Source organism: Electrophorus electricus, chromosome 23, assembly GCF_041902795.1.
Source record: "Electrophorus electricus isolate QZ-2024a chromosome 23, ASM4190279v1, whole genome shotgun sequence".
Classification (NCBI taxonomy): domain Eukaryota; kingdom Metazoa; phylum Chordata; class Actinopteri; order Gymnotiformes; family Gymnotidae; genus Electrophorus; species Electrophorus electricus.
In genome coordinates, this window is record NC_137519.1 from 12965001 (window position 1) to 12987500 (window position 22500).

A 22500-nucleotide genomic window follows, 5' to 3' on the forward strand; every position below is an offset into this window, starting at 1 on the left:
GGGGGCGACATTCTCTCAGACTTGCATCTGCTGGTATGCCCCTCTTCACTAGGGGCTGACAGCAGTGTTATCGTGCCCTCTTCTGTTTAACCTCTTGGGAGGATATGCTTTTTTAAAAGCTGTTTAAAAAAGGAAAAAAAGAACAAAATGATAGAAAAACACGACAAAACAAACTGGGTGAATTTCCAGGGACTTGAAATCATGCAGAGCAGGAAAGGTTTTAGTTCCCTCCCCCACTAGCTTCTTTGCTGCTTCTGCCTCCTCTGCTGGAGCTGTGGTTGTCCTCTCTACTGCATTGCACCCCCAAGTGGTCCGGAGGTGCAAAGTCTGTTGAAGAGAAATGGAAACTCGTGGAGAAGCCCTGGACTTGTGCCTCAACATGGAAAAACTTAAATAAAAAAAATATAAAAGACTCAAATTTAAAAAAATGTTATATTAACGTAAATGAACAAAGATTTTTAAAGTTATAAAGAAAACAATTTCAATCAGTGAAAATTAGGGCAGGAATTATGCATGAACTTTTTTTTTTTTTTTTGGCTTGGGTTTTGTTTTTTTGTTTTTGTTTTTTTGTTTGTTTTTTTTTGAGGAGAGGAACTCATTTGTCATGTGCTGAGTAGATTTATACAAAATACTAGCAAAAAAAAATGCTTCTAAATTGTAAGCAAACTTTCATATGGGTTTTTACAGAGTCATCCAGACTTGCACTGTATAGAACATATGCACACCAACATTGCAACTTCACAAAGCCAAGCTGTGCTTTTGTTTGTCGCCAACACTCATCATCAGCATCTAATTGGGGTGGGTGGGTGTGTGTGTGTGTGTGTGTGTGTGTGTGTGCGCACGCGCGCGCATGCACGCGTGTGTGTTTGCATGTCTGAAAGCTGTTGATGCATAACTGTCAGTTGATAAATATTGATTCATGTTGATGGATTTGCATGAGTGTTTGAGTTTATTTGATGATTGTTTTCATAGTGACTTGTGTGATGGTGCACATGTGCTCACACACACACACACACACACAAACACACACACACACACACACACAGTGCTGGTGCATTCACTGGCTACTGACCCAGTACACTCTTGTTGTTCAACAGCAGCTATAGGGAGCAGGTGTAGGTTAAAATGTTTCATGACTTCTAACTGCAAGAGTATATTTTAAAAATTGCAATCCAACTGTTTCTCCTATGTTTAAAAAAAAAAAAAGCATATATTCTTTACTTCTCAGTGAAAGAGGCTCCAAATTCTAATACTGTTATAATAATTATAAAACTGTCAGTGCATTTACTTTTGAAATACTTGAAATGGCAAACTTTCAAAATCCATATGAAGGCAAAATCTAGAGCCCATGTATGTGTGTATTCTGTGTCTAATTACTGAGATGTTTTGGAATTTCTAAGAATATCGAATGACCAAGTTACTATAAGTTGTGAGACCATTTTTAAGTGAAGTTCAGTTGTTTTATTGTGTGGCTGGTCTACTTTAAAAGGGAGGGTTTTTTTTTTTTGTTTTTGTTTTTGGATTATTTTTTCCCTTCACTCTATAACGGGTGGTCATGCTTAAAAATGCCTGTCCTAATCTTATTTCTGCAGTTCATCAGATGACCAGAAGGTGGTGGTGTAGCCCAATTTTCGCATAGGCTCCAGATTTAAACGTAATGCCTCTCTGATTTGACTTTCTATCTCATGTGACCAGTTATCTTGATGTTAAACCTGTCCTAAGATGTCTGTGGTTGGTTTCAAGGTGTAGTTACAATGGCTGCATCACCCAGTCGTGGCATGTGTATGACTTGTACGAAGGCTTGTGGAAGGTATTATAACTAGCTTGAGACATCTGAAGGAAGCCTGGAAGCTGTGCCATAGGGAAGCTGTACACACCATTGCCAGTACCCATTACTGTGGTCCCATCTGAAATGTATCCATGATATCCCATGCAATAAAAACAACAGCACAATTCTCAAAAGAAAAGTGGTATGTTCATCTTGTGTGTGCACAGTAATGGGAATACTGGGAACATTCTTGTCCCTGTTGGCTTTGTGCAAGTTGTCATTTCATGTCTGGTGTTTATGTACTTGTCACGTTGATTGGCAATGCCCCATCTTCTCTGATGATATGGTTTAGTAAATTTGAAAAGGACAAAATAAATTGGATGAATTATAAAATGATTTCTAGCATTTCACTCAAATTTGGCTTCTGCCCCCCATTTTCCCAAGAAACCGACTGGGTCGTGGCTGCAAGTCTGCTGTATTCTCTCCAAAATATTTACTGCCCAGCTCTTTAAATCCCACAACCACTGAGGTACCACGTTTAACCCCATAATCACATTCCACAGTGATAATTGAGTGGACAGCCCCCATGCTCGGGCCAGAAGCCCCTCTGTACTAGGAAGTATCGTTTCCACTGCCATTGCTGAGACGATGGCAAAATTTTCCCCACTCACATCGCAAGGGAACGTACAAGTATGTCTTCTATACCGTGTATTCCCCAACAGCCTGGATTAGGGGTATTTTAGCATTGTGGTATCTTGGGACGGTGGATACAGTGATTTACGCCCTAGTTTGATGAAACAGTCATCAAATATTCTAGATGGCATCTTTTGTATCACATACAAAGCTGAACTAGAAAGGACTGTGTGCAGAGTACATGAGAGAAGCAGAGATGCCTCATTTCACACGGTCTCCTAGACCCTGTCAGTTCACTAGTTATGACAGAAAACCTGAGTAACTGCTACCTTAGTTCCTGGGGAGAGAGGGCTTCTGTTGGACTTTTGTGAGGAACAGGACAAACACTGCACATAAGTCTCGTAAAACAAAACTGATTAATTAATTATGTAACTATTAAAGTTTTGCGACCATCTGTTTCTTTCCAGTAGACCGAGCAATCCCACTGTGTGGGGTTAAGCGTTTAAAATCCGTTACTGCCTCACCTAAATACTGTCTCAGTGATTATTACAACGAATCTTCTAGAAGTTGGCTACAGTTTCTATAGAGGTTATTGAGTGTTTCAGGGATGTAAAGATTTGATTGGACCTAAAATTACAAACTGCGGAGATTATATATATTTCCTTTTTAGTATGCTTTACACAAGTTGCTCGATACTTGGAGCTAAAATATGTTAGTTCTCGTTAAACCTGCTGAGACGTTATCTTTTTAACAAATAGATGTAATATCTAGGCTATGTGCCTATGTGGATAATTGCTCAGTAACACCGACAGACTAATTAGTTGGTGGTCTTTACTCATTGTGATAAGGGTTTTTCTTCATATCAGATGTCACAATGTTTTGAGTTTTATTGCCTTTATTTAGTGCAACAATATTACCAGCATGTTATAATGTTAAACGTGAAGTATTTAACAATGGTTCGAAGGTTTTGCCTAGAGCTGGTCATTTAGTCACTGAAAACAATTACAAATGTATTCTTTCGTTATTTTTAAACGTTGCAAATACGAGCAAACCGGACAATAATATGAAATAGATATACGTATGAATTTGTACCGATTGCTTTAATGAGACCGCCACACTTCCCTTCGCCTTGTTAGTTATTTTAGACAGGAATGCGCCACGGACATCTCGAGCGCTTGGCGTTGAGCGCGCGGATGCTGCACTGCGCGCGCCGAGCAGAACGCGGTTAGTTCTGTTAGTTCGTTTCCGCTTGGAGAGCAGAACGCGCTCCGAGCACGTTCTTGCTGTGAGCGAGGTGTGTGCGCGTGTGGGCTGGACGGGAGCTCGAGACGCGGCGCGTACCCGGTGGTGTGTTCGCGCAGACGGACGCAGTCGGTCGGAGGGCGAGTGGCACGAGGAGAGCGAGCCTGTCGGCCGGGGACTCCGTAGGTGGCTCCTCCAGGTGAGTTGACTGACCGGTACGCGCTTTGCTTTGGTTCGCTACCTGTTGAAGTCACTGGGCTCAACCGAATTCACCTTCCTGCCAACTTGGTCGGCGGAGGAGGAGATTTCTTTGTTAGGTTTCAGCGAAACTTCGCAGCTTCCCCAAAAAAAGTGATGACACGACGGACGATGTCGTTTCCCCTTTGTAACCCGCCTGGAGCGGAGTGAGCGTGCCTGCAGCTATCGGGGGTCACCCGCGTGAAGGGCACGCGCTCTGCTCGGAGGAGACACGGAGGAGACCCCGCTGGGTTTGTGCTAGCGCTGGTTCATGCTTGATGTATGCACTGCAGACCTTTGAGCACTCGCTTCACTTGTAGCTGGCCTTTATTTTCTATAAAGGCAAGTGATTGAGTACAGAATCGCAGCTTCATTTGGAAATGTCTGCTGTTTTCTCCTGAGGCGGCGGGAAGATATCCGTAAGTCAGAAACGTTCTCATTCACAAACCTGAAACCCAACAGTTTTAAAGATTAGAATAGAAAGTTACCGTTAAAAATCCGCTATACTGGTCTGCAAGTTCTCCCAGTACAAATCGATCTGATTCAGACTGGTTAGCGTGCCCAGGTCTGGACGTTTATGGTTACGCGCGAGCAGCATCACTTGTGAAATGTTAAGTGTTACGCGAGTTCTCCGAGTAGCCCCGTCGATAAGACGATAACGCCAGCGATAGTGTATGCGGCTTCCTTCTATCTCAACCAGTATTTCCTTTATAAACTGCAAAGGAAGTGTGTGTTTAGACTCACTGACCCTTCTCAAGTTCTAGAGTTCTAAATCAAGTGTATTCCACATGGCTTGGATGTTTACCTGTATTTGTGCTGGTTGCACATGGGGAAAGCTGGAAATAAATGAACTGTTTGGACATGAAAATAAAACCAATTTGTCTGCGAAAGGCACTGCTGCAATAAAGACCAGATCACGTTCATGCCGGCTATGAAGTCTGTTCAGCAGGACAAACTGGCAGAACCAATTAATGAATAATTTTGTATGACCTCTTATGTGACAGTGTGTGCATGAGACCAGCTACAGTGCCTTCTCCGGAACGAAGACAGACAATGTCCCTTCGGTGGCTATTAAGGAACCCTCGAAAATTTGTGGTACATAGGCATCAGACATTTGGAGAGCAGTTCTGCTTCGTATCCAAATGAGATGCATATAGTCTGAATACAGCATCAGTCTGCCAGGGCATTGGGAGGTCTGTAGACCATAGGCAGTCCTTGGGAAGGTTGCTCTAGTGCTGTTTATGCAAAGTTGCAAACTTACTCAGGCACTCCCACTGGGATTCAGATGAGGGGCACAGACAAGCTTGTATGTGATCAAGACTCTGGCAGTGAAATCATATCCACTAATGATGTTGATTACTAAAGCCCTGTGGTAATAGGCTTTTTAATAGTGCAGTTCCAGGAACTTTAGCTGTTGTTGTTGTTGTTTTTCTTCACTTTCTACACAAGACTGCGGGACTGTCCGTAAGCACCTGCCTGAAGTGTTTTTTCCTGTTGAAGTAGGAAGCTATTGTGTATTAAGCCACACTAATAGAGCCATTATAAAGAGAAATCCAGAATTTAAGTTATCGCCGCACACGGGGATGAAAACCTCTCAAGCTCACAGTCACAAACGGCCATGAGGTCCAGAGGTCCAGATCATCATAGCAGTGCTGACAAGGGAAGAGAATGACACACTCCATCGCTAACGGCTGGACAGTGACTGCTTAGGGGAGCTAGAGATGGTGGATGCAAATGAACAAAGATTTAAGAGCATTTCTGTTGGAATTGGATATTGGGATTTGGGAGGATTTTGGAGGCACAGGTCATTCGTACTCAAGCAAGACGGTGCTTGGTTACACTCCCGAATCGCAAACAGGAGAGAGCAGAGAAACCGCACCTGGAGAAATGTTAATAGTGGTGGTTAAGTAATGATGATAAAATAACTCTGGCTATATGATGTAATCGAATAAAGTTGGTGGTTTTCTGTTTTTCTTGCAGTCCACTGTGCTGCAAATACACTGTGTGTGTTTTCAGTAATAAGACAAAGGATGTGCCTTTTTTTTTGTAACAGTGAGTTGATTGATTTCACAGTGTTTTGGCATTGGACAGAGAGCCATCTGTTAGCTGAGTTACCTCTTTATGCTGATCTAAGGTCATGTTTCCCATATTTCTTATAATGAGTGAGGCTTAGGTGCATGTTGGGGAGGCTGTTTCCAGATCAGTTCAAACACTAGTTTCAAGGGGAAAGCTGTATGTGAAGGATCATGTGACACTTTCAGAAATGAGTTTACTTTTTAACATTCCTGCTGGAAAATGTCTCGTTTTAGCAGACCCAGGTGCAAAAACAGCCAATCCTGGTCAAAAGAAAGTATGGTGAGTGTGTGTGCGTGCACGCAGGTGTGTGTGTGTGTGTGTGTGCATGCACGTGTATATGCACTTGCACAGGCCTTTGATGAAATGTTGTTATGCAGCAGGTCTGCTGTGGGTTAGTTCTACCACAGTTAAATTCACCTCCCCCCAGACACAAGAGCGTAACCCTTAACCCACGGCAGCTTGCTGAAGTCCTCATCTCTGCTCAGAGGAACATGTGCACCCTTTCGGTCTTCCCTCTTTTTCTTTTTCTCTCTCCAGTGGATTGCACTTTCCTGTATACATAGAATGAGGTTTGATAGAAGATTCAGGGTCCTGGCATACACGTTTCTGTAGGGGGTTCTGGTGGACATGTTTGGGTGAACTTTTGTGCTTTAGGGAGCTCCTACCCTTTTTACTTTTGTGGAGGAATTTTGATCATTTTCCCAACCCTTCCAATCCTGTCTTTCACAATGATGTGTAAAAACACTTCCTTTCTCCGGGCCTTGTGGAATCTTTGCACCCTACGCTCACACATGGACGCAAACACACATACATACAAGGATCGTGTGAAGGGAATAGGTTTTACTTCCAGAGAGAGACTTCCTGGTATCACTGCAGCCTTGCACACTGGTCCTGTTGTTTGGGTTTAAATGCTTTGTGTGAGCACGTTGTAACAGTCCCTCCTCTGGAACCTCGATGCCTCTCCAGGTGATTGTTATTGGTTGAATATTGGAATTTTGTCTGATTACAATCGATAATTAGTCTGTTAGGTTTTTTTTAGGCCTTGTTTGTATATTACTACAGTTATCTCCTAATCAGAAATTGTTTTCTTTTGTAAAATCCAACCTGTGTTTGGAATAATTTTCATATCAGATTTAATGGTTTTGATTTTGCTGCATACTCATTAGGCAAAGTTGGGGACTGTGGAGTTTTATAGTTTGTCTGTGGGGTTTTTTGTTTGGGGGCTTTCCAGCCGAAGGCTTTCTCATACCTGCACCAGTGCAATGCAAATAAAGGCCCTTAACATTTGAGAAAGGTTCGAAAATAAAATGGAAGGGATCTATTTTTGTTCCCCTTTGTGTAGTGTATGTATGGCTCTGCAGAAAGAGTCTGTAGCTGTGACATGGCTTATGTAAACTCTGCTGTGCAAGTAAACTGCTTCTGCAATACAGAAGCACAGCTGATGAAGGACCTCTCTGAAACGTCCTGTTTCTCTGCCAGCTCTGCGTCCTTTACAATTTTGAATATCTCTACACCTGTTAAGTTACTCACCTGGAATCTTCTTCAGAGATATATATAAAAATCAAGTTTTTGAACTTGCTTTAACATGCAGGAAGGTAACATTATCTTTTATTAACTGCATGATGTTTGGTATTCTGAGACTGACTGTAATACACTGATATGTGGCCAGCTTTTTAAGACAAATCTACTGCTGCTGTGATTGACAACACCCCGTGTGTGTGTGCGTGTGCGTGTGTGAGTGTGAGTGTGCATGGATAAAACCTTGAAGGTCTCACCAGGACATCCTGAAGGGAAGCCTTATGCTCATGACTTTAATCAGCAACTGTGAAAGATCTCCACGAAACGCCACTTAAATACTGGATCCACAGCCCACAACATGACCCCTGTGCAGTAAGTCTGCAGGCCTGTGTACTGTAATCTAAACTTAATGCCTCCCTTGGACCACCCACTCAGAGACACAAATGCTTCTAGGTTCAGAGAGTGCCATCTCGGTCCTAACGAATATAGCTGAATGGATCAGGGTGGAGATGGTGGACTGATCCTAGACCAGCTCTCTTCCTCTTTATGACTACAGTAGGAATACAGCTGTTATATACACTGTAATATCCTCTGTACACCAGACTGCCTTCTGACCAGGTCATGTGTATTCATGATTAGCTCTGCGTAAAGTAACTTGGAGCATCAGTGGTGCTTATCCAAGCTGTAGGACAACTTAACAAGAGACAAGTGTCCTCTTGGATATATACACAAAGCCTTGAGTGCGTTTCTTTTATTGTAAAAGTTCAAAGCCGGTTTAGCAATACGTAGGTCACAATGATGTATGAAATGGTTAAAAATGTCTCACCTGTATATGGATACTTGTAAGGTTTTGTCAAGTGGGTTCTTTGCCTTGTTGAATTCTGTTGTAGGGTAATGGTAGCTCGGTGGTTAGGGTACTGCCTTGTGATTTGAAGGTTGCCGGTTCAAGCCCCACCATCACCCGGTTGCTGCTGTTGGGCCCCTGAGCAAGACCCTTAACCCTCAATTGCTCAAGTTGTACTCATTATGTAAATACATAATTGCGGATGCTCTGTGAGTGATGAGTTATCTTCTGAAATGGAATTGCTATTTGGAATTGAGCTGCTATATATTAGAAATACGTTGATTATAATATTTCTATTTAAATGCATCCCACCAGTGCTTCTCAGTAGTGCCATGCTGACGTTTCAGGAATATCGTCGCTTCATCACGTCAGGTGACGCATCTTGCTGAGCTGTTCCATGGTTAAGTGCGGTTTGATCAGCGCCACAACAAAAGCTGTCATGACTGCACGTGCGAGGGTCTGTATCGCCTGCTTCCTCTGTAGCGCCGTCTCCATAGCGGCTGCAGCCGTGTGCTTTGCAGCCTGCTTTTGCGTATGCATGCGCGATGTGGGTTGCAGCTGTGGCGTGCCCTCGCCTTTTCCCTCTAGTCACGCTTGAAGTCGGGGTGCTTGGCAACCAGCCATTTTGCCTGTCAGAAGAGTTCCAGTTCCCTGAGTTCCGGAAGGTTGAAGAAAGCCTCGGAGCCGGCCGACTCGGCTCTTCGCGGTAGTATGTTCATCTGAGCGAGCCGGAGGGACGCGTTAGTCAGTCCTGATTTCTGGGGTTGTGTGGTTTAGGACTACAACAATAGTGAAAGAGGAATAGAAATGATGGGATCCAATCCAAATGGAAAAAACAATGTGTAATGTGGATCTTATTCCTCGTATATTGGAGTATCCTGCTTCTTTGCTTAAAATATTCCTGTCTGCCACTAAATTCCAATTTTGTAATAAAAGGCATTTTCTGATCTGTGAGCTGTTGTCATATGGTGCCATTAGGAGAAAGAGACCATAAAATGAATTAAGTTCTTATGAAGTTAGGTTGTGGTTTTGTAAGAGGGGTGTGTGATGTCTGTGTTCATGAACATGGACCTCAGACTCGCACAGCTGACTTCAGCAAGTCCAAAGGCTCAATCAATATAGCTGGCGGGGTCAGACAGTGGAAGGTTCACTTTATGAAAGCCTTCACCCGGCGCATAAGGCACAGCAGCTCACCGCAAGCGAGAGCTGTGGAACCGTGGCTGTGATGTCAGTGGAACGCACACACACGCTGGGCCGCTTCCCTGCGCTCGGTCATCTGCATCGCTTGTTTTGCAGACAGATGCGTTATTGATCCTGGTCTGAATGAGGTTTCCCAGAGCACTCATTAAATTATGATCCATTAACACTGGAATTAAGTTTCATAGACTTCCTTGATTTAAAAAAAAAAGAAAAAAAAAAAGGATAAATTAAAAATGAGCATGAGATCAGCCCTTGAATTTGTCAGTTTTGGTTGGCATGTAAATGTTGGTTAACCTGTATTCCTACAGCCGTCTCATTTAACTTGATGTAATGATCACCCCTCCAGCTGCCTCACACACAGTAATTAAGATTATGGTCTGTTATGGCGCTCTCCCATGACTCACTACTGCTGTGTGTGCATTTCAGAATTATAACCAGGATCAGTGGTGCCAGCTCCATTACCCGTCACCATATGTAATGATGTACAATGCCTGCGTGAGTGATGACAGTTTTTTTCATGGTAGATGATAAAGTCCTATTTAATGAAAGTCTCTCTGTGTGTGTGTGTGTGTGTGTGTGTGTGTTTAAGCGCTTCTACACACACACACACACACACACATGCACAAGCTCCTCTGTGTGTGTGCGTATGCGTGCATGTTAGATATGCGTTTTATAGACGCTAAACAGTGAGTTGGTACGATGTGAGACCAATGGGTTTGTGTAATTGATGTGGCATCTTTATGCACCTGTTTGCGTGTGTGTGTGTGTGTGTGGAGCATCAGAGAGAATGTATGCACGTTTCTTCACCTTCAAACAAGTCAAGACTAGCAGAACAAAACTGTGGAGAAGGAATGCAGAAGTGGAGGGCTTGACTGGCTTGACTGGTAATTAAACATTATGCATTATGCTTTTCTTTTTTTATGGTTCAACATTCTTATCTGATTTTTGTCACAGGGATGATGCATTTGTTGAAGACCATTATGTATATGTTTAAATTTGATAGGAAAACATCAAATGTAGGTACATGACGGCATCTACTAGCTCCAGATATTTTCTCTCTCTCTCTCACTGTAAGGCTTGAAGAGGCTCTTCACTTCTATGTTTATTTAATTGTTTAATTTCCTCTTTGCCCCTCCCCTCCCATGGCTCTTGTAAAAAGCACTCTTCAAAATATGGCTTCCCAATCCCTAATGAACGAACACACACACACACACACACACACACACACACACACACATTCTGGGAGTACAGTTTTCAGTTGCATAAATGTAGGTAATCAGATGTGTGGGTTAGCATGTGGTCATTATTGCACCGGCTTCATGTAAAATTTTACCATATTGGTGTGTGTGTGTGTGTGTGTGTGTGTGTGTGTGTGTGTGTTAGAGAGAGAATAAAACACTGTTCCTCAGTCATTTATGTTTCTGTGTTGTAAGCCTTCACAGTCTAGACTGAATGTTTGTCTCGTGCCTGTCTGAAGTGCTTGTCTGTGTTTATATGGTTTGTATGTCTGCAGCGTTTGTCTGAGCTGGGTTTCTAGAGTCTTCTGCAGTACTGAAAGGCTTAGAGGGGGAGAGCGAGCGACTGACAGAAGGCTAGAGATGGGAAGAGTCAAACCAAACGAGTGGCTGCCGTTTTCTAAAAAACCAAAACCGTTTTTGAAGCTGCTGGCATTTTTCTTTTTCATCTTTGCAGACACAGAGCAAGCATTTGTAAACTTGGGGGTGGTTTCCATTCTATCCCTCGGTCCTGAGAGGAACGGAATCGGAAGGCTGGCTGCTTCATTGCCTCCCTGGTTTTATTTATTCTTTTCCCAACCCACAAGAAAAGAATAATTTTCTCCCGAGTTACTAAACATCAAGGTTTTTCTGCCTCTCGCTTTCATGCGTTTGCTCTCTCGACTGCCTTCGCTCTGTATGGGGTTGTATTCTGCAGTGTTGTTAGGGGAAATGAGTCACAGTTGCTAAGGAAATGAGAGCTTGTGGTTAAGTGGTGCAGAAGTCTTCACTGGCCTTGACGCAAGCGTGTGCATACAGAGAGGTGGTGGGTTCCGTCTCCATCTCCGTCCGCGCGTTCTGTTTCCCTGCTCTCCCTAAAGCCCCCCCGAGACCCTGGAATGGGTTAACTCTGACTTTTCACTACTTTCTCCCAACACACAAGCTTGCGCTTTACCTAACCTAGCCTTCAGTAGGGTTTTGTTTTCTTTTTTTTCCTTGAAAGCTTATGCCGAGTTCACACTGCACAATTTTTGCAGATTTTCGTGCTCGCCGACAGGTTTTACGACCATAGACCATATATATCTACAGTCTATGACTATGAACAGTGCAGCCATCTGATGACTTTCAAAATCGTGTAGTGCGTCTGTCTTAAGGAAATGACTAGATAAGAGAATATATAATGAGAATGGCTCTAACCTGGGGTTTTACTCGGTGGCTTGCCAAATTTGTCTGCCAGCGGAAAATCGGAGCAAAAATTGTGCAGTATGAATTTGGCATATGTGGTCTATATTAAACACTCGCATACCTGTTTATGATGAGGGATTCATTTAAGTGGGAAGGTTTTAATATGCTTGTTATTTACTTGAGCTTTCAGTACTGGTCATCTTGATTGTAAACAACCACAGCAGCATTCATAGAACTGTTTGATTGGTCACCGTAGTATTATCCTATAAATTGAACATCTCAGTTTTAAGGGGGTGGGGGGGTAAAGTGGTACTACTGAACTGTGAAATTCCCTCACGGCTTGCTCTGTCTGAAGGGGTTTTAATAAATGTGTGCGAACATTTTATTTACATAAACATTTATCTCTAGCAAAGATCTCTTCAGATAAACATCAGCTGTAAGATATAAATCATATATAATGACAGCACTGCACCAGTGATGTAGGTTGGTAAAAGGCTTGTTTAGAAAGTCCACAAAATTGTTTCTGTTTCTCTGCCATAGCTAGACCATTGAATCACTAGAGTTTGTCACTATTACACTTTAAAAAAATGTATAACTCCAAACCTTCAGAAGAATAAATATGATTTTGAAAAATCTGGCAGCCTGGTCATTAATATAGCCATGCTGATAAACATATCTTCATGCTGTACTCTCAAAACAGCCATTGGGCTCTTGAAGCAGTAAACTGAATGTTGTATTTCTTAAATTAACACTGTTATGAAAAGCCTGTTATAAAAGTTGTGTTCGCAGAGTTTTTGTATTTTTGCAAGCCTGCTCTGAATTTCCAATCAGCCTTCCTGTTACTTTAATTAGACAGAATCTTCTTTACTGTGCAGTATGTAGCGAGGTTGTAGCAGGCCGCAGAGGGTCCTGAATCCAGTAGCTTCTATTGACCGAGTCAGCCTTGGGACTGGAGATTTGTTTCTCTGACGACTACACGACAGACCATCCCATTGGGCAGTGGAAAGGTTGCATAGCAACGCTGAACGCTCATTGTTGCCATACAAGTGTGTCCAGGTGGTCAGTGATTCTTCCAGGGTGGTAGTTCATGAACTTTAGAGCTTTCTCCTGCTCCAGATATGGTTCTTACTGAACCGTATCACTATCACTACTACTGAATGTGTAGCAATAGAACTGAAAATGCAAAATACCAGGTGGGCCAGCTCTAGGTACTGGTAAAAGCGATGAACTAGCTATTATTCTAAAGCTAGTTACTTATACAGACTAAAAATTAAATGGTTAAATTATGCAAACTTCATTTTGCTCTGTCCTTCTCTGTGAAGCCATTTAAACCTTGCATAAACGTAGGTTTTTGTTTAATGGCTCATATTTGGATTTCATTTGGCTACATGAAAAGTCAGATGTTAACTCCTGCAGGATGCATTGTGATTGGAGTACGATCAGATCACGGAAGCCTCTTTCAGAGATGGTCAGAGACCAATCTTTGTTTAAAACAAGTGCAAATGCAATGTGTGTTAGTTATGTCAATTGAAATACACCTGCCAAGCGCTGATGATGGGTGAGAAGTGATGCAGGATGGGGGATAGGCCGGGATGAAGAAACCGAGATCCTAACAGCACTTGGGGCCACTGAAAGTGTCCAAGCCAAGCTTGTTGATTTGTATTGTGCGGAACTGTGCAGGACCACAGCTTATACAGGAACCCGCGGCAACGTCAAGAAAAAATTAAAACACCTTTGGAAGGTGAGCCTTCACCTCCGCTGATGTTTGAATGGTTTCTTCCAGTATTTGAAAGTATATGATGCAATGGTAGTAGCTAGAGATGCACCGAATCAGGGTTTTTTCTCTCACTCACCGTTCCGGTATCGGAATTGGTATTATCAGCCCATACCGAGAACCGATCAGTTATCAGTGCTTGTTTTTGGTTGGTATGTGCTCTACTATGAAGAACGTCATATTTTAACTTTGGCTTTGCTGATCCAAGCTCAAAATTATTTTAGTATACACTTACTAAAGTGTGTGTGTGTGTGTGTGTGTAAAATTTAATACATATATAGGCTAACACTTTTTTTTCCAATTTATATTTTGTCTTTGAAACAAACTTAAGCTTAAACCATTAGATAAAATTCCTTTATTACTATTAAAATGAAATATTCAGTCCGGTGTGTCCAAACTTTTGACTATATATCATCATGTTCACAACACTTAAACTGAGCCGAGCTACACTGAAATAATTATCTTGGTTTCAGTGTATCTTATCAAAGCTTATAAAAACATTTACTTTTAATCTGTAAAATGATCCTAGTCTCATTCTTTTGATTGTTACAGAACTAAAATAAACGGGGATTAACTCCACTTTTGACTTAAAGATGTAGCGTACCGGCTCCCGAGAAGGGCTTGCGACTCGCAGCAAGGGAGAAGTTCTTGCCCAGGACTTTTATTTTGACACAGCACAGAGGAACAATCGGGCTAGTGTGATCATTCAGAATTATTACATATATGAGCTTTCTGTTCTTTTAGTAAAAACAGTGTGTTTTGAAACATTTCTAGTGAAGAGCAACTGTGGCTGAGAGACAGTACCAAATGTGTCTCGGGCATGTCTGGCTGATATCAGGTTTATTTAATGAGCTCAACGTCAATGCTGATCCATTCCAGAGCATTGGATCAGCATATCACTACTAGTGATGGGTGAGAATCCATTTACGTTTATCTGACGATTTTATCCAAAGCAACTTACAATTATGACTAAGTGCAACTTGCTCAGGGGCCCAACAGTGGCAACTTCACAGGCTTGAACCAGCAACCTTCCAATTACAAGTCAAGTACCTGAACCACTGAGCTACCACAGCCCCATGTTAGAAGTGAATTGGAAATGATGCATGTGTTGGTGGGATTATTGGAAGATTGTTTGGTCACACTGGGGACGCATTTTAGTGGCTTATAAACGTTTTGTTAACTGTACTGGATATATTTCACTAGCTTTGAGATGAAATGTTTCTAAGTAGGGACTGCCCTATAAAACTGCCTGCTCACATTGTTTTTGGACAAGATTTGCTGTGCCTATAATTGGTAGAGTGTGGGTGTCAAATAAAAAAGACAGAGAATGTTAGGAAAGTTCAAAAGGTCTGTAACCCACATGGGTGTGTTTATCAAATGGCTATACTTGGAGTGCATCTCCATGCCATTTGCTTGTAATAAATAATATGCCTGAAGATTTTACTTGTACAATTTTTTGTTTTGTGTTGTTGGTTTATTTTTATTTATTTTTATTTTATTTTTTATTTTTTGGAAGCTGGTCTGGTACAAACAGAAACTGCAGGGAGTTTTGGTTGAGGAGTCCTGTTTGGCCATGTAGACTCATTTGACCGTTTCATCACACACGCCCACCCATCTTGCACATGCACGGGCACACACACATACGTATACACACACACACACACACACACACATACGTGTGCGTGCGCGCACACACACACGTACATGCACACATACCGCATGACTCAACGACTAAATGGGCGAGTTGTGTGCTAGGCCACATGGCCTCCATAATGGTTATCAGATGAAACCTTGTCATGTCAAATCCTGTTCACCTGTTAACAGAAACGTTAATGCCCCACAGTGTGCCCTGCCTTTCTTAATGACTGCAGTGGAATGGGGGAAACCGGTTTATTTAACAGCACCTAGACAACCCAGTGCGAATGTCAAGAACTGCGTCTGATGCCTGCAAAAGCGTATTATTTGCTCTATCTGTTTATCATCTGTGTTTCCTAAAATGTTTGCATACACCTAGGAATAACAGTTCAGTGAACGAATGGGTTTGTAAATAAACAAAAAAACTCCCACTCTCACTGAGGTGCTGACCGACTCTGGCATGGAAGTGGGTTTAGTGTGAGTGTGTGAGAGGAGTGAGGAAACCATCTGTCGCATTTGTCTACCAAGATTCAGTTTTATTTTATAGTGCTTGACTATGTCTCTGGTCCTCTGTGTGTCTGTGTCTGTGTGTGTCAACATGAAGGGTGAGAGAGCTCTAGGTTGATTATTAGCTTAGCTGTAATGACCGTGCTGTCACAGGACATTACTCACCTACCTCTAACACACACACACACACACACACACCACACACACACAAAAAAAAAAAAAAATGAATGCACAGTCTCAATAGGCAATTTATAATCTCAATCCAAGAGAACCTGAGTGTGGAAAAGGTAGGGGTGTGTGTGTGGAACAGCTCAAAGCTGCAGGCTTTTTGGGTGATTCTGTGTGACAGATGTGTTAAAATGGTCGGTGCACAGAAATGGAGAGAGAGATGAAGCGAAAGAGAACTGAATTGGTGTGGGCTGCAGGAAGTGAATAAGAGAAGAAGGGAAGAGCCAACTAATGGACTTCCTGTGTGTGTGTGAGTGAGTGAGTGCGCACTGAGGTCTACTGTGATGATGCTTCCTTATTAATTGAATCCTTTTATTGCCTCTTACAAATGGGCTTTTTAATCCCCCCCGCCACTCACTCACTCTCTCTCTTACACGCATTTGCACACACAACCACATACACATCAATACAATATTTTATTTGTGTTAGAACAACCCTTGACCCTCTCTTTGACCCTTCTCCAGTACTGGAGAATTGAATTTTTCAGTGAAGATGATTGTGCTGGTGTGTGTGTGTGTGTGTGTGAGAGAGAGAACAGGCAGCAGACTGGTATGTTTTTCTTCTGTAGTATTGGGGAGAATTGCTTCTTCATGGTGAATTCCACTGCTCATAGCCACGGAGACAGGAACAAGTGGGTAACACAGCACCAGGGCACACACCTTTTACTGGTTCACACACACACACACACACACACACACACAGACAGACAGACAGACACGCACACACACAGACACGCACGCACGCACACACACACAGACAGACAGACAGACAGACACGCACACACACAGACGCACACACACACAGAGACAGACAGAGAGACACACACAGACAGACAAGCACACACACACACACACACACACACGCACACACACAGCTGAAACGGCGTAATTGAACACTGAAGCACCCTTCCACTCACACAACGAGTGCTTTGAGATTAGCGAGGAGCAGTCGGGGGAGGGGGTGTTGTTAGGGGAGGAGGGGGTGTTGTTAGGGGAGGAGGGGGTGTTGGGTTGTTCAGGGAGGACAGACAGAAGGTGAGACAGAGCAGGGAATGGAACTTAATCAGTTTTCCACATGTAGATTAGGGCTGGAGTTACTTTAGATTACAGTGTCGTGGTCATTAACTGTGGACCACAGAGCTGGCTGTATGGGTTTGGGGCCAGGAGTAGTCTGGGTCCGATAACTCCAGTACACTGAATACAGCTCTCCAGACGTGGACCTGACACCTCCTCAGTGGCTAACTCGGTGGATAACTTTACCCAACTTTCCGCTGTTGCTCATAAATACATGCCGTTCTTTCATAAGTGAACATTACTTTTGTCTTTGGCTATTATGTTTTTTTCCTTTTCTTAACTACTTCGTAGTAGTGGCTTGAGATCTGGGATAGTGTCGTGCCGGAGTGGAATGTCCTGCATGAATCACACCACTTTTTAGCTGGGCTAAATGTGTTCGAGGGTCTTGTAACTTTGTTTTCATGGTTTTGGTATAAAATGCCACCTCAGACACAGCAATCTAACTGGAGTCTGTGACCTAAAGTTCAGTACCACTGGCATTGGTACCATTCAGAGGTTTAGATTGATGTAAAGCCAACTTTAAAATGGCTTTAGCTCTCCAGAATAAGTCCAGTTTGGCTTATACAGAGCAGATGTAAGGAATAATTAAAAAATGAAAACTCCAAATCATATTTGAGATGGTCAACACTGCTAACTAATGTCATGATATGAAACAACATGCACACAGATACATAGGCTGTGTGTGCACGTGTGCAGCCAATTAGGATTGATCGCAACCCATAATGAGTGAATGAGTCTATGGGGCTGTCAGATATACTGGCTGTAGACAAACACACACACACATACAGACTAAAGTGATCTCAGTATGTATCTGGCATGTAAATTGAGAACAGCAGATATTAAAAGCAGAACGGTGTTCGTTAGTCTGGTACTCACCTAATCAACAGCTCAGTACATCAGCCCACACATCGGCCCACACACTATCGTCTTGCATGGTTGTGGGTTGTGCTGGTATGGGGGTGGGTTACAGTGTATGGATAGATGAATAGAACAAAACCTAAAAAGAGAGAAACATAATTACACACACAGAAAAACCTGGGGGTGTTTTGGGTGGCTGGGGGGTGCTGTGAGCTGCAAATCCATCAGGATTAGAAAACTCAAAACTGGAATTAAAAAATAATGATTTTATATCTGTGGCATTCTTTTATGTATTTATTTATTTGTTTATTTATTTATTATAACAATCGATTAACAATTGACTGCAGTATCCCACCATGCATTTCTCTCTAGTGTTTTGTTAGGATGTGATCTTAATGTTTGTGTGTGTGTGGGTGTGGGTGTGGGTGGATGGATGTGGGTGTGTTTGGGCATAGCCTTTATTGGAATATGTTTTACTTTTATTTATTTATTTATTTATTTATTCCTTTTTAATAAGGATTTGCAGTACTATTCAAAACAACACACACACACACACAGCTCCCTAAGCCTGCTACTTCAGGCTCTTCGTGCCATTGGCTTTGGTGATAGTTCCTGCAACACGACCTCCCTTCTGTGCCGCTTCCCGTTGTCTGTAGCGTAGCATACGGTGATCCGGCCATTGAAAAGTAAAGGATTTCTGGAAGAGAATCAAGAGCAAGTGAAACCGTTTCTCTGGAAACCTTAACATGTATATACACAACACACTCCAACATTACTTACTTATACAAGTTCTGTCCCAGGGCGGTTTCTCTCAGTCTCCGTTTGATCTCATACGCTGGGCGTTCACCTGTAGAATGACCCCATCGTGGCATTATATGGTTGGCATTGTCTTTTATTTCCTGATGATAACAGTGGTGTGGCTTCATGAGGGTGCTGGTGGAACCTGTTTCCTGTGAAGAGATGGGGTCTCTCTCTCTGGCTCAGCATCCCTTCGTGGGTTGATCAAAGCTCACTTGGCTCGTTGGAACAAAGGGAAGTCAATGTTGAAAGACCCCCGGACTCGGTTCTGCTCAGCCATTCCAAAATGGTAACGGCCCGATTTGATCCATATATTAAAAAACAAAGGGATAAATAATCTATAAGTTGATTAAATAACAGTTTGATATCATGGGACGTGGACGTGTGCAGGCATGCTGGTTTACTGACTGCATTCCTTTGGCCTGTTTTGTGTAGTGTTTAATAAAGTATTTCTCCATTGTTCTGGATAGCAGCCATGCTGGACAATTGTTTGTACCTCCTGGTGACGTGGTTTTATTTGGCCTGAGCTACTTGCTGGTGTGATGGCCAGCATCTTCCATCTAGCCTCCGACAGGCCGTTGCACTGGGCGCTACAGGTCAACGCAACTCTGACCCTTTGCCCTCTGTAGGAAAGCCGCTATTATCAAGTGTAGAGCACGCGGAGGGGACCACAGCGTAATGGAGGCGGAGAACAGGTGTGGAGAGGGAAGGACAGAGGGAGAGGTGGAGAGTGTGTCAGAGCTCTACACGCACACACACACACACACACACACACACGTGCTGCACACACCAGATGGTCCTGCATATCCAAGCGCGAGCAAACACTATTACACTCCAGATCCTACGGTATTGCTAGATTGGACAGCCTGCCTCTGTGTAATAACACACTTTTGTGCGCACACACGCAAACGCTGTAATCTGTATAATATGTCACTCAGATTGCAGTTCATTAGTGGCTCATACAAGTGCCATTTTGCCTAGAAAATGACCTTTTTCAAGCAACAACCAAGAGCAGTGGATTTTTCTTCAGGCGCTCATGAGTTTGTGCTGAAGAGCTGTCAGACTCTACCTGGCGAAGTCCGGCACGCAACGTTCAAAGTGCACATTCCGAGGGACTTTTTTTCCTTCGTGCATTTTTCTAGCAGCATATGCTCCCTTTATGCCCGACAGGTCATGGAGTTTGAGTAACCACTGAAATTTTAAAACCAAAGAAGCCAAAAGGGCCACGACCAAGCGTAGGGAACAATCGGCGACTGCAGCAGTGAACGCGGCTATGTGCGCGCACGTCTGCTCCGGTCAAGTACTTTTCCATCGTGCTGATTGCCGGCCATGTTGGCTCTCTGATTGCTCCGTGTGGTCAGGCCAGAGTCGGAGGAGGAGGGGGGGTAATGTCTGTCGACTGTGAGGGAAGAGAGAGGGCATGAAGAAACGTTCCTGAACAGGCACGCGGCACTAACTTCCTCAGCACACTTCCCTGTGTGCGTCATAAACAACCGAAATGGGATACTTGAACCAGCCGTGCTGATCAGGATCGCTCCTCTGTAGCGTACCTACTCTTATCAATGGCCTTCCCTGTCCCAGAATCCAACTGTTCAGCATTTTGTATTTATACCAGAGCCTTCCATGACGAGCCTGAACTTGGAACAGTAGCCGTGTATCGGCTCTGGGTGTCGTCCGCCGTCCGTTGCCATCTACGACTAGCCCGGCAAAGACTTCAAAGAGCTCCGAGTCAGTCAGGATTAATCTCCAAAGCATCACTGATGATGCTTGGGACCTTGAAGGAAAAATTTTGGCACGGGGGGTCAATCGGATTGAATCCGTTGCATCGGAGCAAGATGAATTTTCAATTCATCAGATTATGGAGGGAACTCTTCTTTTTACCAGGATGCTGCTATAGGCCTCAACAAACCCACCCATCGATGGCTTCTGACATGCAACATGATATCTTTAGAAATTTACCCGTTTAGTCATGTAGGACGCGCACACGTCAATAATTGTCATCCTACATGTTGGTGTGCTTGTGCTCTGCTAGGTTTTGTCATCACATCGCAGTTTGATGTTTTGCTACTGAAATGCTGCTTTCAGACTGGCAGCCTCACAGAAGGGTTTGGTTTTATGAAGCAGGTTACCTTACAGTACACGCAACAATCAAAACCATTTACACCCCCCTCCCCCAATAGAAATCGCAAAGTGTTAGGCTGACAAACTTTGTTTCACAATTGATCTTGCCGATCTTGACCATCACAGGCTCAGGTGGGTGGAGTTTTGGGAAATAAAGTATGCGCTGAGAATGGCTGAAGGAATCGGGCCTTACCATCCCATGCTAACAGGCGGTGAAGGAATACCACCAGCATGGAGATCCAACCTTAGCGTATAACGTTGCCTAGCTAACATTAGGCTACCTATCTTTTTTACGAAACTTGCTTTCAGAGTCTCTTGTGGCTAAATCACTACCTCACAGACCTTTGGCAGCAATTCACCTTAACATCTGGAACAGTTTAACAAAAATATATATTTTTGTGTTTCGTATTAATGGAAAATTGGTGACTTTCTGCAGACATGAGGAGTTACTCAGTGTACACTCATCAGATTCCTGTAAAATGATCATGTCCGTGACCCAGGAAGAGCGGTCAGAATCCAGCCCTGCGTTCTAAGATATTAGCTTCACGTTGCAGCTTTAATGGGTAGCCATCTCGTATCTTATGTCAAGTATAAACCTCTTTTATTGTCAATGATCCATTTGTCCAGATGCTTTTCAAAGAATGTTCCCGTTACTACGCAAGCACGTGGAAGTAGCTGCTCCAAGGAAACGGCTTTGGAGGTTGTCTGGGGTCTGTTCTCAGCTCTTTAAGAATGAAGAAACCTGCCTGGCCCTGAGCGCGGCAGAAAGAAGCCTGCCCAGACATGCCTCCGCCAGTGAATCAGAGGTTCAGTGCTTCTGGGTATCTCTGCCGACCATCATTAGTAAGATAGACACACACACACGCACCCACAAACCCACACACAGAGCTTTATCTGGCCTTGGCTACATAATTAAATACTGAATTAAATTGATTATATAACACGTTGAATAAGTGCTGGAGCTTCATATGTAAATGTTTTATTGGCATCATTCCTGCGGTTAAGAAGTTTTTATTAGCTCATTAGCATTTTATTGTTTAATTTTCTTACAATGCCCATTTGAGCACTTGATTGATTTGAATAGCTGAGGTGATTTATTGAAGATGTTTGTGTTGGATAGTTGTCTGGATTAAAGTGGTGACTGTTTTGGTGTAGAGTGGTTTTGTCTGGTCTGGTATAGGGTTTGTATACCTGTCTTGTCTTGTCTTGTTTTTTGTAGTATATTCATGGTTCACTGGTATTTGAATGTGTTGTATTGAGATCTTCCAGGAATCAATAATGGCAGTAGGCAGTAAACGTGGGCTGTGTTGCGGGTTTTTTTCCCCCTGGTTGATTGCTTTGCATTCAGAGGGAAAGGCCATTCAGACAAAACAGTGTCGTTACAGCTATTCAGCTCTGTGTGGAGAGGCTGCAGTCTATCCTGTCTTGTAGGTAGGCGCGCACACACACGCACGCACGCGCGCACACACACACACACACACACACACACACACACACACACACACGCTCTCGCTCTCTTCTTGTTCCTTTGCCATAGTAACTTTAGAATAGAAGTATAACAGCAGGTCGCCGGCCTTCATGTTGTCTGG

The 22500-nt window shown here is 43.2% G+C and overlaps 2 protein-coding genes across 10 annotated transcripts in view; both read left to right on the top strand.

The window, feature by feature from the left end:
* Positions 1 to 2164, top strand: part of tent4b (terminal nucleotidyltransferase 4B) — a 16648-nt gene extending 14484 nt beyond the window's left edge. For both annotated transcript variants that reach the window (XM_081706319.1, XM_035520958.2), the window contains exon 12: positions 1 to 2164. This exon is cut by the window's left edge. In XM_081706319.1, coding sequence (XP_081562445.1) covers positions 1 to 59 — 59 coding nt within the window. In that variant the 3' untranslated portion in view covers positions 60 to 2164.
* A 1478-nt stretch (positions 2165 to 3642) lies between these two features.
* adcy7 (adenylate cyclase 7) overlaps positions 3643 to 22500 on the top strand; it is a 44983-nt gene continuing 26125 nt past the window's right edge. For 2 of the 8 annotated variants that reach the window (XR_014119585.1, XM_081706316.1), the window contains exon 1: positions 3644 to 3842. The gene's annotated coding sequence lies outside the window, so the exon portion shown is untranslated. Of the gene's footprint in view, positions 3843 to 3927; positions 4300 to 8665; positions 8776 to 9944; positions 10014 to 10294; positions 10403 to 22500 lie in introns of those variants that run through there. The other 6 variants (XM_081706312.1, XM_081706313.1, XM_081706314.1 and 3 more) reach the window with 6 other exon arrangements.